At 43.9% G+C, this 12,311-nt stretch overlaps 1 protein-coding gene across 1 annotated transcript in view; it reads right to left on the reverse strand.

Annotated features, from left to right (window-relative positions):
* PIGL (phosphatidylinositol glycan anchor biosynthesis class L) overlaps positions 1 to 12,311 on the reverse strand; it is a 60,637-nt gene that overhangs the window by 11,725 nt on the left and 36,601 nt on the right. The window contains exons 3-4 of the mRNA XM_009956228.2: positions 10,096 to 10,186; positions 3,338 to 3,405 (exon numbers count right to left, since the gene is read on the reverse strand). Coding sequence (XP_009954530.2) covers positions 3,338 to 3,405; positions 10,096 to 10,186 — 159 coding nt within the window. The remainder of the gene's footprint in view (positions 1 to 3,337; positions 3,406 to 10,095; positions 10,187 to 12,311) is intronic.

Raw genomic sequence — 12,311 nt, forward strand, 5'->3', positions numbered from 1 at the left:
CTCATTTACAACCTACCACCGAGTTGGCAAATCTTAAGAAACATCCTGCAGAACTGAGAGATGTTTTTCCAAATGGAATTGGTGAGAATAAGGCTCAGCTAATGATTCTTTGATGTAGCTTTTTATATGGCATCATTGATATAAGTTTTATGGATGCAGTTGCTATAACAACATAATGCACAGTGGTTAAATATAGCAGCTCCTATTTTCCACTCAGTTTGCTCTGCCCGAAGCAGACAAGGATTATTCCTTTCTGTTCTAGGTAGGATGAAATGGATTTGATAGTTCACTGAAGAAAAGAAGTGGTACAGTCCTTCCTCCCCCTCACAAAGACCATTCCTCTCTACCCTAAGCAAGCAAGCAAACAACAAAACCAACAGCCCGCCATTTGCTAGGCTACTGGGCAAGAGGGCTTGTTTAAAATCAAAATGCATAATGACTCATGCAAAACTAAACCACCTTGATATTACATGTGATCTCGGTGCAAACACTGTCATTTCAAAGGGCAGGAAAGACGTTCTCAAATATTCCTGTCATGTAGTGTTTACCATGCCTATACCGTCGTGCTTAGTGACTAGCAAAATGCTGAGAGGGCAGTAAAGTGACCTTGATGTCACTCAAGACCTGCTCTTCCTTATGGATGCGTGTAAAGGATCCAGCCTCTTGTGGCCACAGGGAATCTTGGGGGATAAGAGGGAATGATGTTGCCAAATCAAGGTGATGAGGAAAGAAGCAGAGCTACAGAGGATTGCTTCCAATTCTCCCTTCGTTGCTACAGTGGGATTTTCTTGGGTTCGGGTTGGGTTTTTTTTCCTGTCTGGAAGCCAGAACTGAAATACTCCCAGGGAGACGGAAATCAAATAGCAATTTGTGTTCCTCTCTCATCCTGTTTTTTCTTATTTTTCCTTTGCAGAAGAACAAATCCACCCTAAAACCTTGGCATTTCACAGTTCCTCCCAGATCTGAAGCCTAGACACATAGCAGCAGCTGGAGTCTGCAAGCTGTCATGAGGAAGGTTGCTGCAAGGGGAAGGGCACATTTCTTCTGAATAGTTCCTGCTCCTTTGAACATAACCTCTGTTCCAGGCACCACAAAGAATATTTATGCCCTTGGCAGATAATACTGAGCATCTGCTCAGCTATGACCATTTCCTGAACTGTTTTGCTCCTTGAAGCTGTTCAATAATTTGCACCTCCTGAAGCAAGGAGCTGTGGGATGGGTCACAGAGCCTGTTCTACCCCTGCTCTTGCAGAAAGTAATCTCTTAGGTAGGGCACAAGTCTACCTCCCACAGACTGGCAGCATCCAAAGGAGGATCACCACACCAGCCCTCTGCTTCATCCTTTCCACTTACAGCCACAGTGGAGGCAGAACCCTGCAGACCTTGTTTAAAGGTGGTTAATAAATACATTGCACATGATCCCTGGAGAGAAGAGTTCACGTGCCTTTTTCTTGCCATGTAGCACTGGGGCCGCAGGGGCAGCAACCACTGCTTTGCAAAGCCCTGCTGGCAGGGAGGGACGTGAGAAGCCTCAGCATATGCTCCCAGCGCTGCCTGTACTAACCAATATGTGAGAACTCATCAGGGCACTGAAAATCAGGAGTGATGCAGTCACGCTCTATTTCCTCCATGACACAAACTGAAAAATAATGAGGGCAAGCAAGCCACTAAAAATAAACTTAACCTTTCAGTGGCCACAGCATCACTCCTGCCACATGCAGATGACTGGGCCACCATGCTTATTTCTGCTGATTCAGGACTTGAAGACAGACAAGACACCAACCAGCCCTTAGTTAATGAGCTGCTTATATGCTGGTGCCCCTATCAGCATGTATCTCATCAGCCCAGGACAATGTTCTGCTGTAGGCTAAGGAGTAATGCAAAGGTCTGAGCTGCAGATAATTAATACTCCTAGTAACATATTCTGAGAGGGGAGGAAGGTTAACATCCTCGCTGCACACACAGGAAACATAAAGCACGAAGGTGGGAAAGTGATTTCTGCGCAGTCACAGAGTGAGACAACAGTAGAGCTAGGATCAAAATCGAGAGTTTTCCTTAACTTTCTCATACATAATTCAGCCGCTAGCTTGTTTTCCTTCTATCTCTTCGGGATGTAGGCGGACATCTAACAATCTGCCCTCCATTCCTATTTGCAGGCCACGCAGCAATTGACTGAGCAAACAGAGGTCCAGGCAGCTGGAAGCTCTCCAGTCCTTCTGTGCCAATGGTGTGAGCATCGGTCATCAACCTCTGTTCCTCACTCACTCGAATAACACTGTGCTGGAAAGCACCTCCCTGCTTAGCCCAAACAAACACTGTTTACTTTAACTCCACCCCCTTTCCTTCTGTTAGGCTATTTCAGAAGTTGCTGGGAAAAGCCGTGATCCCGTCTAACACTGAATTCCAGCCATCAGATAGCATCAAAGACTTTCAGCATCTTCCCAGAGGAGCTCAGTAGGTCACAGTATGGGTTCTGTGGCACTGCTGCTTTCTCTAGGCAAGTGAGAAAGGCAAATCACTGTGACGTTGTTAGCAAGGAGAGCCAGAGAGTTATTTGAATTGCACAGATGATTCAGAAAACAAATGGGTGCTAAAAATACAACATATACTTGCAAAGAGTTCTTCTCATGCCTGGGAAAGGCAGGGGCAGCTCTGGACGAGATCTCTGTAGGACACGATGAGGTCCGAATGAGCAGAGGGTTAAAATAAGACATGGTAGCTGTCTTGCCAGCAAAATTTGGGTGATTTTAATATGAGGGATTTTTGTCTAGCAGCCTTCCCACATCGCATCAGAGACAGAGGTTCTTAGAATGTAAATAAGAAAGTGGTGAAGGAACGAACTGGCTTAAGAAGAGTGCTAAATAGGGACAGCTCCAGTGAAAGAGCCATGTCCTTGGGTCAGAGAGGTACATTCAGGTACCTGGACAGGATGGAAACATCCTCTGAAGCAACGGGGCAGAACTTTCCAAAATCCAACTACCAGCAGCTCAGGCATCAGCTATTCACACTCTCCTCAAACCACACTCTCCACCACAAGTGCAAAGTGATCTGTGGCATATTTTAGTGGGATCAAGAACAGGAAGAGCAAAGAGGGCCCAGTGGAAGGGAGACTGGCAAAGCACCAGCAGACGGAATAATAAAGGATGCTGTAGGTCATTTAGAGAGCTGTGAGAGTTTCTCCAAACAGTATCATGTCCCACAGCCTGGCACTCAGTTATATCAGTGAAGTTAATACTGCTTTTGGCTCTAGCTATTAGTATTCTGCTTACTCACAAACACCACGTTCACTCTGTAACACTATAATGAGGCACTCAATGAAGCGTGCAGAACACTGTACCTTAAAGCAGCATAAAGAGAAATGTGGTTAGCATGACCACTCACTCCTCCTGCATCAAAGGTTACCACCTGCAACAAAACCACAAAACAATAATCATTTTGAAGAAGGAGACTGTGCGGTTATCAACTTTGACATCTACGCAGCGCTGTCCCAGCCCACTGTAGCTGAAGAATTGCTTTTGTGTTGCACAATGAGGCCTTGTATCTGAATTCATGCTACAGAAATACAACTAAACAAGACACTCTGGCCCTAGATGACTACATGCAGTCTAACAGCTTGAACAACAGAAAGATGACACATATCATGTTCCCACTGCCAGGATGCACTTATTACTAGGCCAAAAGGTTACTTTCAGAGTGATCTGTTGCAAACTTGTTCCTGACCCAAGAGGTCCAGCTCTGTCAATCACTCTCCTGGATTTGAGAACTACTAGAATGCCTATGGATTTACAGGGGAAACTATAGTTTGTTGCACTGTGATTCTGGATATATTGCTTTAACAAGAGCAACACAATCATGTACTACTGTCCTGATTGTAGCGAGGCTTCATCACAGCATAACATAGTGATAAAATAATCTGATACGAGAATAAGCCTTTTTAAAGAATCAGCTGACTGAATTTTTTGTACAATCAAGTCAGGCTTTTTGCTGAATGAGAAGATCATATTGTTTATTGCTTCTCTGCAGAGAGAAATGGGAACTTCATAATGCAGAAGTAATGTGTGAACACAGTGCTAACAAGTCACCATCCAAAGCACAGAATCCCCTTGGCTCCCTGCCCTCAGACCTACCAATAATGTGTCAGGGGTAAGGCATCCACCCTAAGGGCTCACTCTGCACAGTACTGTGAAGTGGGTACTTAAAGGCCCCCCCCCTTCCAACACAGAAGACAAATTGGCAGCACAAAATGTAGAGCAGACAGGGTATGTGTGCTGGTAGGCCTTCCAGATGGTGAATGTGACAGTCCTTGGCCAGCCTGCAGTTAGGTTTTTGCTCCGGGAGAGGCCAGGCAGCAGAGTTCTCCACAGCTCCCTTCCCTATGACCAGCAAGAAATCATAAACCTCCCCACATTTCAATCAATGTCTGCTTCCTTGCCAGGTTGTTCTCTCTTTAGGGAAAGAAATGCTACTGCCTTGCTTACTCACCACGGCTCCCTTCTCAAAACCTATCTGAGAGGGCCTGAAATACCAGGTTAAAGATCAAGGGAAGATCAAAAGCCGCTCTGCGTCCTAACTTGCTACTCCACCCTCCAATGGGAGAGGCCCTCTCAAACACAGGGGATATTGTGTAAAGAGGGAGAGGAAACACAAAGACAGTGATAAGAAATACTTCAAAAACCACAAACTCCAGACAAGCCTGCTTATAAACCCATCCACAAGTCCACAGTTGTTGCCCGCTGGGTGTAATAATGCTGCCACCAAGCACGGGGTTATTAATTGCTGGCAGGAAGTGGTGGGACCCAATTTGGTTTTGTTCAGGTACAAGGAGCATTTTCTGGTCATCCTCTATTTTACAACCAGAAAAATTTTGTCTTCAGCTTTGGCTGCTTTTGCTATAGATCAGCATTACCTGAGAGGGCCTCTGCAGGGACTGCATGGTCTGGCGTGGTGCTAAGCCCTCCCTCAGGAGACCAGCTTTTTGAGTTGCTCATCTGGGAAAGACATTATTAAATTCTGTACAGCTCAGGGAATAAGCATAGCACCCTGCATTTCACAGATAAGAGAAAACACGCTCTGAACTCACTCCTACCTAGAGTGGCACTTTCCTAAGATGACAATGTACCCCACTCACTCATTGCAGAATAAATTCCTATGCAGTTGAATAATAGTGTGAGTTTGCTAAGGGCTGGACTTGGACTGAACATTTTACTAAACGGGGACAGAGGGAAGGTTTGTCTCTTCTGCCTGGTCATTTATTTTCCTGTAACCAGTACAAACATAAGACTTTTAAGACTACTACCCTGCTGTCAAATGTGGTTGAAATTAGCCAATGGGCTCTAAAGTATTTTGAAACATGCATGTGCACACACATACAAATACAATTGCATTATTCTTGTTTCCGTAGGAAACCAAGCGAAAAACCCCAGGCAAGCCAAAACACACATTTTTCCTTCTAGGGAGGGTACAAGAGAACAAACCAGAAGACCAAGATAAGAGACTACAGTGAGCAGACCAAATAAGCTAATCGTTGTTTTGACAAAACTGGCTCAGACCAACTGTGGGAGCACAAGGTTGGGTTAGGAAATATTCCTGACATGGAAATTATCTGTTCAGAAACACCTTTGGAGGTTTTTATTCTCCACATCTGTTTTGAAATAGAAGCTGCTGTTCTTTGTGCTGCTGGGCTTACATAACAGCAGAACTAGCTAAAGAGACTGCATGGAGTTAATTTTCAATTGATGTTGTCTAATTTACTGTTAGAACATTTGCACCTGAATTGCCTGTCTCTTCAAATATACAAATTTATAAGTACAGTTCCCAAGGTATGTGCACACTGACCTGGCCATGGTGGCACTCACTTTATCTGCAAAGAAACCACCTTTGAAATATTGGCTCTTCACCTTTAGAGATCCCTCCCAGAACTCAGGCTGGCTCTGACACAGTAGTGATGTCCCACCCACCCAATATGTAGCTTCTAGGTCTGCTGTCTAAATAGGGCACAGATTCCACAGCGTCACTGTGGTGCTCGTGACTTAAAGCAGGCAGCAATCGCATGTAAATATATTCCTCTGGCTTCAGGGATTCGTTTCATTGATAACAAATCTGAATTTCTTTCTCACATACTGGAGATATTTTCACACGGGAGCATTTGCTACTTCCACATGGTGCAGCTAGCTGGTGTGCTTGCTTTTAACACCTAACCTGAACCAGGCTGATGATGAAATCAAGCAAACAATCGGGGCAGGATGAGAAAAACTGAACATCTTGAAACTGTTTGGGTTAAAAACAGGCTTAGCCTGTTCTGGGAGCAAAAGGCTGGGATAGGAAATATACTTGATGTGGAAATTATTGCTCAATGAAATCTCTAGGGCAAGAGGGAGTTCCCTCCCCACACCTGTTCTGAAATGGGAGCTGCTGCCATTGGTGTCGCTGGGTTTCCTTCTGGGTGACCTTGGTATTCAGGAAACAGAGCTTTCACTAGTGGAAGCCAGAGCAACAGCCAAGACAAACAGGTCCAGAAATCCCTTCCGGAGCGGGGAGCGCACAGAGGAAATTACTCAATTACTAGCAGAAGAGAAAACTCCTGAGAGGTCTGGAGTCCATGCTCCCTTTACACACCATGTGCATCGGAGGAAAAAAATCACGCAAAGCTGTGGGTCTCCCTCACTCTTTCTGGCATTGTCCACTGCTTCAAACAGAGCACACATCTGCTCAAGCAGACTGGTGGGGATAGAAAGGTCTCTTTCCTCTTTAAGAAGGGCCATCCCATAAAATGCCATAGCAAGCAACTCCACTTCTAATGGCCTTCCTCTGAGCATCATTTCATAGGCCTGACTTACACCTGCAGATCCAGTGACATTCAAACGCCCTTTGAGTCTCGCACGTGTTTAGAGATGTCTGTTGTTGCTACTAAATCAGTGAAGCTAAAGATTAAAAAGAACGGACAGCTGGATCAAATGGAAAAATCTAATCATGGTCAACATTCCAGTGTCCACTGGGTTTGAGCTGCAGGCGTGTAAGTCATGCACCAGCTCTTAGAATGAAAAGTCCTGGGGGCCTCCCACCCACGTACCGCAAAGCACACCTGAGAAGACTGAAACGTAAGTGAGGAAGGGAGGAAAAGGGATGCCAAAGTCTGTCCCAGCTCTATTGCCTCCTCTAGCAAACTCCATGTGCTGTACTCCATATCTAGTGGTCTGCAAAAGCATTTTAAATCCTCTACAAACATCACACATTCAAATGCTCCCGAATTTTAGAGTGTAGAGACCTAGATCCAAAACATGAGAGCTGAGCTCACCCTCTCAAATACAAGCTCCAACGTGAATGCCATTTGTAGAAGGATCTAGCTTTCTAGGCTGATTTGGGGCTGACCCAAGACTATGGGACTCCTCCACAAACAGTTGTACGGATGATGTTTCCATCAATCCATAATGGAAAGCAGCTTGTAACAATGTGGTACTGCTGAATTCTGGTCTCAGCACTGCATCTGTGCCCCAAACACAGTCTGAATGTCACCTCCTAATCCAAGCTCTGCTATCACCAAAGATCCTGCGATCCTGAAGAGCAGGATTTCATAATCTAGAGCCTGCCTGGCGCTCGCACAATACGATGTAACATTTTTTTTTTATTTACACATCGAATACTTTCTAATCTGGATTGAGACAGAGTAGCCTTGGTGGCCTCTCGCGGCAACACTGGCTTTTGCTTATAAATCCAGTAGGCAGGAAATAATTTCCAAAGTCTGTAAATTACTTTTGCCTTTGAGTACACCACTGTTAAATTTCTGTGTCTGCGCTATTTAATGTAGAGCTTGGATGAAATATGTCCCTGTTGCTCTCAAAAAGATTGCTTTACTCGTGGACTTCCAGGGCAACTGAGAAAATGAGTAACTATGCAATGGGACAAAACTAGGCACAACGTGGTGTGACTCCTTGCCATGCAATCTTTCCTTTCAGATATGTTGGAGTTGCAGCCTGCTTCTCCACTGCCAGATGACACATATGTTGTGTAAATAAAAGATACCATTGTCTATGCTATGACCACAGGGAGAACTGGGGAAAGTTTTCCCACTGGGATAGCTAAAACAATTCCTATCTTCCAGTCACAGTAACTCCACTCCATTGAGTTAGCTTCTTGCGTTTGAAACCCCGTTTGCGTACAAAATTTTGACAAGGCTCTTTTAACATGTTAAGCAAATTCCATCAGTTTCAACATTACTGAAAAATAGACTCAGTTTACCTTTCAAGGCAAGGCCACTGTCTTCGGACAGCAGAAACGCTCCAAGAGGGGCTAACGAACAGCAAGCTCTGAAGTTTTAAAATGCAGAATGTTCAACAAAGGTAATAAGGTGCTTGCCTTGCTGCTGTTGGCAAACTAGGTCTGCTCCTAAATGAATGCTATTACAGCGAACACCTGAGACCTGTGTGATTACTTGGGACGCTTAAAATAATATGAGTTTACAGAGCAGTTCATTATCACCAACCTCGAGAAGCTGCTTCAGTTACCTGTGGTACTGCTGTTGTGTTGTGCTACAGTGACCTGTCCTCACTGCTGCTCAGGGAAGTGCTGAGGGGAACGCAGTGGGCCCTGCCGCAGCGCTCTTCGGCACTACAGCACAGCAGGGACAGTACTAGTGACTGTGCATGTTTCTTGCTTTGAAAACCCTGCACTTTATTTTTCAGGTCATGCTATGTCAGTGGCAGACTCCTACCTCCCCCAGCACAAACAGCTTGAGTTTAATTTCCTCTGAGGCAAAGATCTAACCCTTTCTAACCATCTAGAGGAGTTTTAGTGTTTTCAGACTTTCTACTGGGATTCTGGTGCACTTGTCCTAGTGCCCGTGAGAGTCACAAACATGCAATACAAATCCTCTTGTGTGCAGAGCTTTCAGATTAGATTAAAACCTATCTATTCATGGGGCCAAAAGGCACAAAAGGAGTCCAGGAAAACTGCATTTGTCTCTGTGCACAGCAACGAATTTCATGGAAAATTAGCCACAGAATCAATACAAACTTGGATGCATGATGCTGTTTTCTGTGCTCATGGGGCTTTCATGCTACAGGAGATGTGGCTTCTTGTTTTATGAACGGCTGAAAGGTTTTAAGAGTTTTGTGATTTTGCTGTTAATCAGTGTGTGACAGTGATGTGCACGATCACAGCAAGGTTCAACAGAAAAGAACACAACCTTTTCCATCCTTAGGCCCTTATTCCTGTTCTGTAGGGAAAAAAAGCCCAAACTATACCAGTGCTAGGAAATCTCTCCAGTTTAATATTCTTCAATCCCAACCTATAACCCTACTAATCTAGCTCTCTAAAACACGCCTGCCAATGTACTTCAAATCTAAGCCTAAACGTAAGCCTAAATCCCAGATGGGCTCTCTTCATCAATGAAACCTAGCAACAGGGGCAAAATGGTTGCTTTAAAATGTAGAAAACATTTGAGGAGTTAGTAAAGCAAAATCCTTCCACTGTTCATTTCTCCCTGGGAAGCCAAGAAAGATCTCAGAGAGGAAAGATACATCCAACTACACCATCATCCTTTTCCGCATTTTTCAGTGGAGCAATTTCTGTTTGTTCTGAACTTCTAGTAGTTGTCTGAAGTGTTTGAAAAAGGATCAGAATGACCATGTCTTCCTCGTCAAGACACAGGAGCTGTACAAATACTCACAAAAAGTCTTAAAGTACAAAATGCAAAATTGCTTTCAAGTATCATTTTAGACTTGAAGTTCAGCTGGGCTTATTCAGAGGGTCTTTGACAATTAATGAACCCCAAGATCTACTACAGTGAAACCCACTAGTTCCAACAGAGTTTGCTGGTTTTAACCAATTTGAAGCTTTTACTTCAGTGAAGGTTGGTGACACTACAACCCAAAAGAGGCTTCATAAGATCTGGCTAGAGAAATGGATAAATATTATAAAGCAAGCATTTCAAACGAGTCGGTACACTCTCGTCCTGTCCTAGGCTATTTCACAGACTCCAGAAGCAAAATCCTAACTTTAAAGACTTCAAAGAAAGCTTTCAGAGGGAAGGAAAAAGCCTAGAACACCAGCTCAAAAGTAATGTGGAAATTGCCAATGCTGCAGAAAGTTTCATATTACCAGGTTGATGTTATTGGCTTCTATATGCTTTAGCACAAAGGTGGCGAGGAGCTGTGTGTCCCATTCGACAGCAGGATTATCTGGAAGATCCCTGAAAATGAGAATTGCAATTAGTCACTTCACTGCTGAGAACTTTATAAAGACCATGCTAGAAAAGAGATCCTCTTACCAGAGAATGAAATCAAGATAAACTTATTTATCATATAAACCCACTGAACCTTACTTAAGAGTCTTACAAGATTGTATATTGAAGGGTTGAAAGGGAAACAGCAGTTCCAACACCCTCCTCACAGATTTGCCAAGACCTCCCGTTCTTCTTACCATTAAGATAGTCTTTCTGACCGCTTTACTTTAAGCAACATCTATTTTGTTCAATGATTCTTGTTCTCTATTAATTCCAATCAAACTTCTTTCTCCCTTTATTTAAAACCCCTTTAAAAACACATTTTCCTGAAAGAATATTCAATTCCAATTTCCAATCGTAATCTACTGGTGAATTACGTATGAAAAGTAACAAGCAAACTCCTGCTTTCATTTATACAGGAATAACCCATTAGCCTCAACGAGAGCACGGCACAGCCACAGCTATAGCGCATGGATTCGACAGTAGTTCCTCATCTGTTTATTTTATGCTTTGCATTCCAACCGCAAAGCATACCGTGACTGAGTACTCTGCCTGGGTGTTTTAGATTGCAGGCTTCTAGGGGCAGGGACCCCGAGCCAAATGCAAAACAACACCAGACAGCCAAGAGAATGATTCCATATTTACACAGCTGAGCGCTGAATTTGACTCCCCAGTCATTTTGTCTGAATGATGCCAAGAGAACACTGCTTGCAAAGTTAAAAAGGTTATTAGTAACAATAGGATAACACACAGCTGCTAAAGACCAATAATGAAACGTCAAACTGGACTTTTTCTCAGACCTTTTCCCTCCTCTGATACTCTGATAATTGCTGTGAGGTGCTTTAGCAGAAAAGTGACTACACAGCCTTCTCACACAGACGCATGGGTTTGGACCTGAACTGATCCAGCTGCTTGCTGCAGAGAGCAGGGGCGCTACCTCCCAGCACTCTTTGGGCCTTGCTGATTCCCCAGAAAGCAAGATAACATCTGCAACAAAACAACGGGAAAATGTCTCCTTGGCACATTCCAAAGTAAAGCTCAGCCTAGGTCTTCATGAGAGGTCTTCTGGCCACACATTTTCCCACTGCTGTTAACAGCAGTAGTAGTAGAAGGAAGAGCCCAAAGTACAAACTGACCATTAGCATTTTACGTGTTGTGTTACATACTCCCGTTCAGCACAGGCCAAAATAACGTGCTATTAGAAACCCCAGCAACAGCAGAAGGTGTTTCTACATGAGCGTACACATTCTAGCTATGGTCCCTGTAGTGGTATTACAACAACAGAAATTTTTGTTGTTGTTCGCAATTCCCTCCTGTAGAGACAGCATCTTTGCCTAATGTATACAAGACGCTTGAATGTCATCATAGGAAAGAACCTTTGCTACATCTGGTGTCTGTCTCATCAACTTAACAAACCTGCATCTCATCTGCTCAGGACAAAAACTTTCTCATGTCATGTTTGAAGAGGAAGTGGCCCTGTTGACCTCGAAAGTACTACAAGTCCCACCATGTCACAGCAAGCTTTAAATATGCTTCAACTAAAACATCTGAAGCAATATGCACATCGAGCGCCGTCTAAGCACGAGTCTAACAGTGCTTCAGTTGTTCAAATGGTACCTCTGAGGTTACGTCAAGGCTTAATCTGATAATATTAAAGTAGTAAATTAGTCTAAAAGGGATTCTTCACCGGCCACTTACAATGCAAATATCATTTCCCTTTTTGGACAGGAGCTAAAAGGAGCTGTGGAGGAAGTGAAGAGTCCCATTAAAACAGGAGGAGTACTCCAACCATGAGAGGTCAGGAAAAAAAAAGTAGGGCTTGGAATTTATGATGTCCAGGGGCTTTGGTGTCATAGCCACTGCACTCAGCTTTATCGGGCTGTCCAAAAAAGGCTGCCGGGTAGTGGAGCAGGTTTTAACTAGTTTAGACAGATAAAGATCACCCTCGTTCAATGGAAATGAACAGCTGGAGGCAACGGTTTAGAATCCCTGGAAACAAAACAATCTGAAGGCATGAGCAAATTAACTCCATGAACACTGAACTGATTAAGCAGGAATATTCTGCAAAAAAATCTCCTTCTACCCACTTACT

Source organism: Leptosomus discolor, chromosome 18 (genome assembly GCF_034619465.1).
Source record: "Leptosomus discolor isolate bLepDis1 chromosome 18, bLepDis1.hap2, whole genome shotgun sequence".
Classification (NCBI taxonomy): domain Eukaryota; kingdom Metazoa; phylum Chordata; class Aves; order Leptosomiformes; family Leptosomidae; genus Leptosomus; species Leptosomus discolor.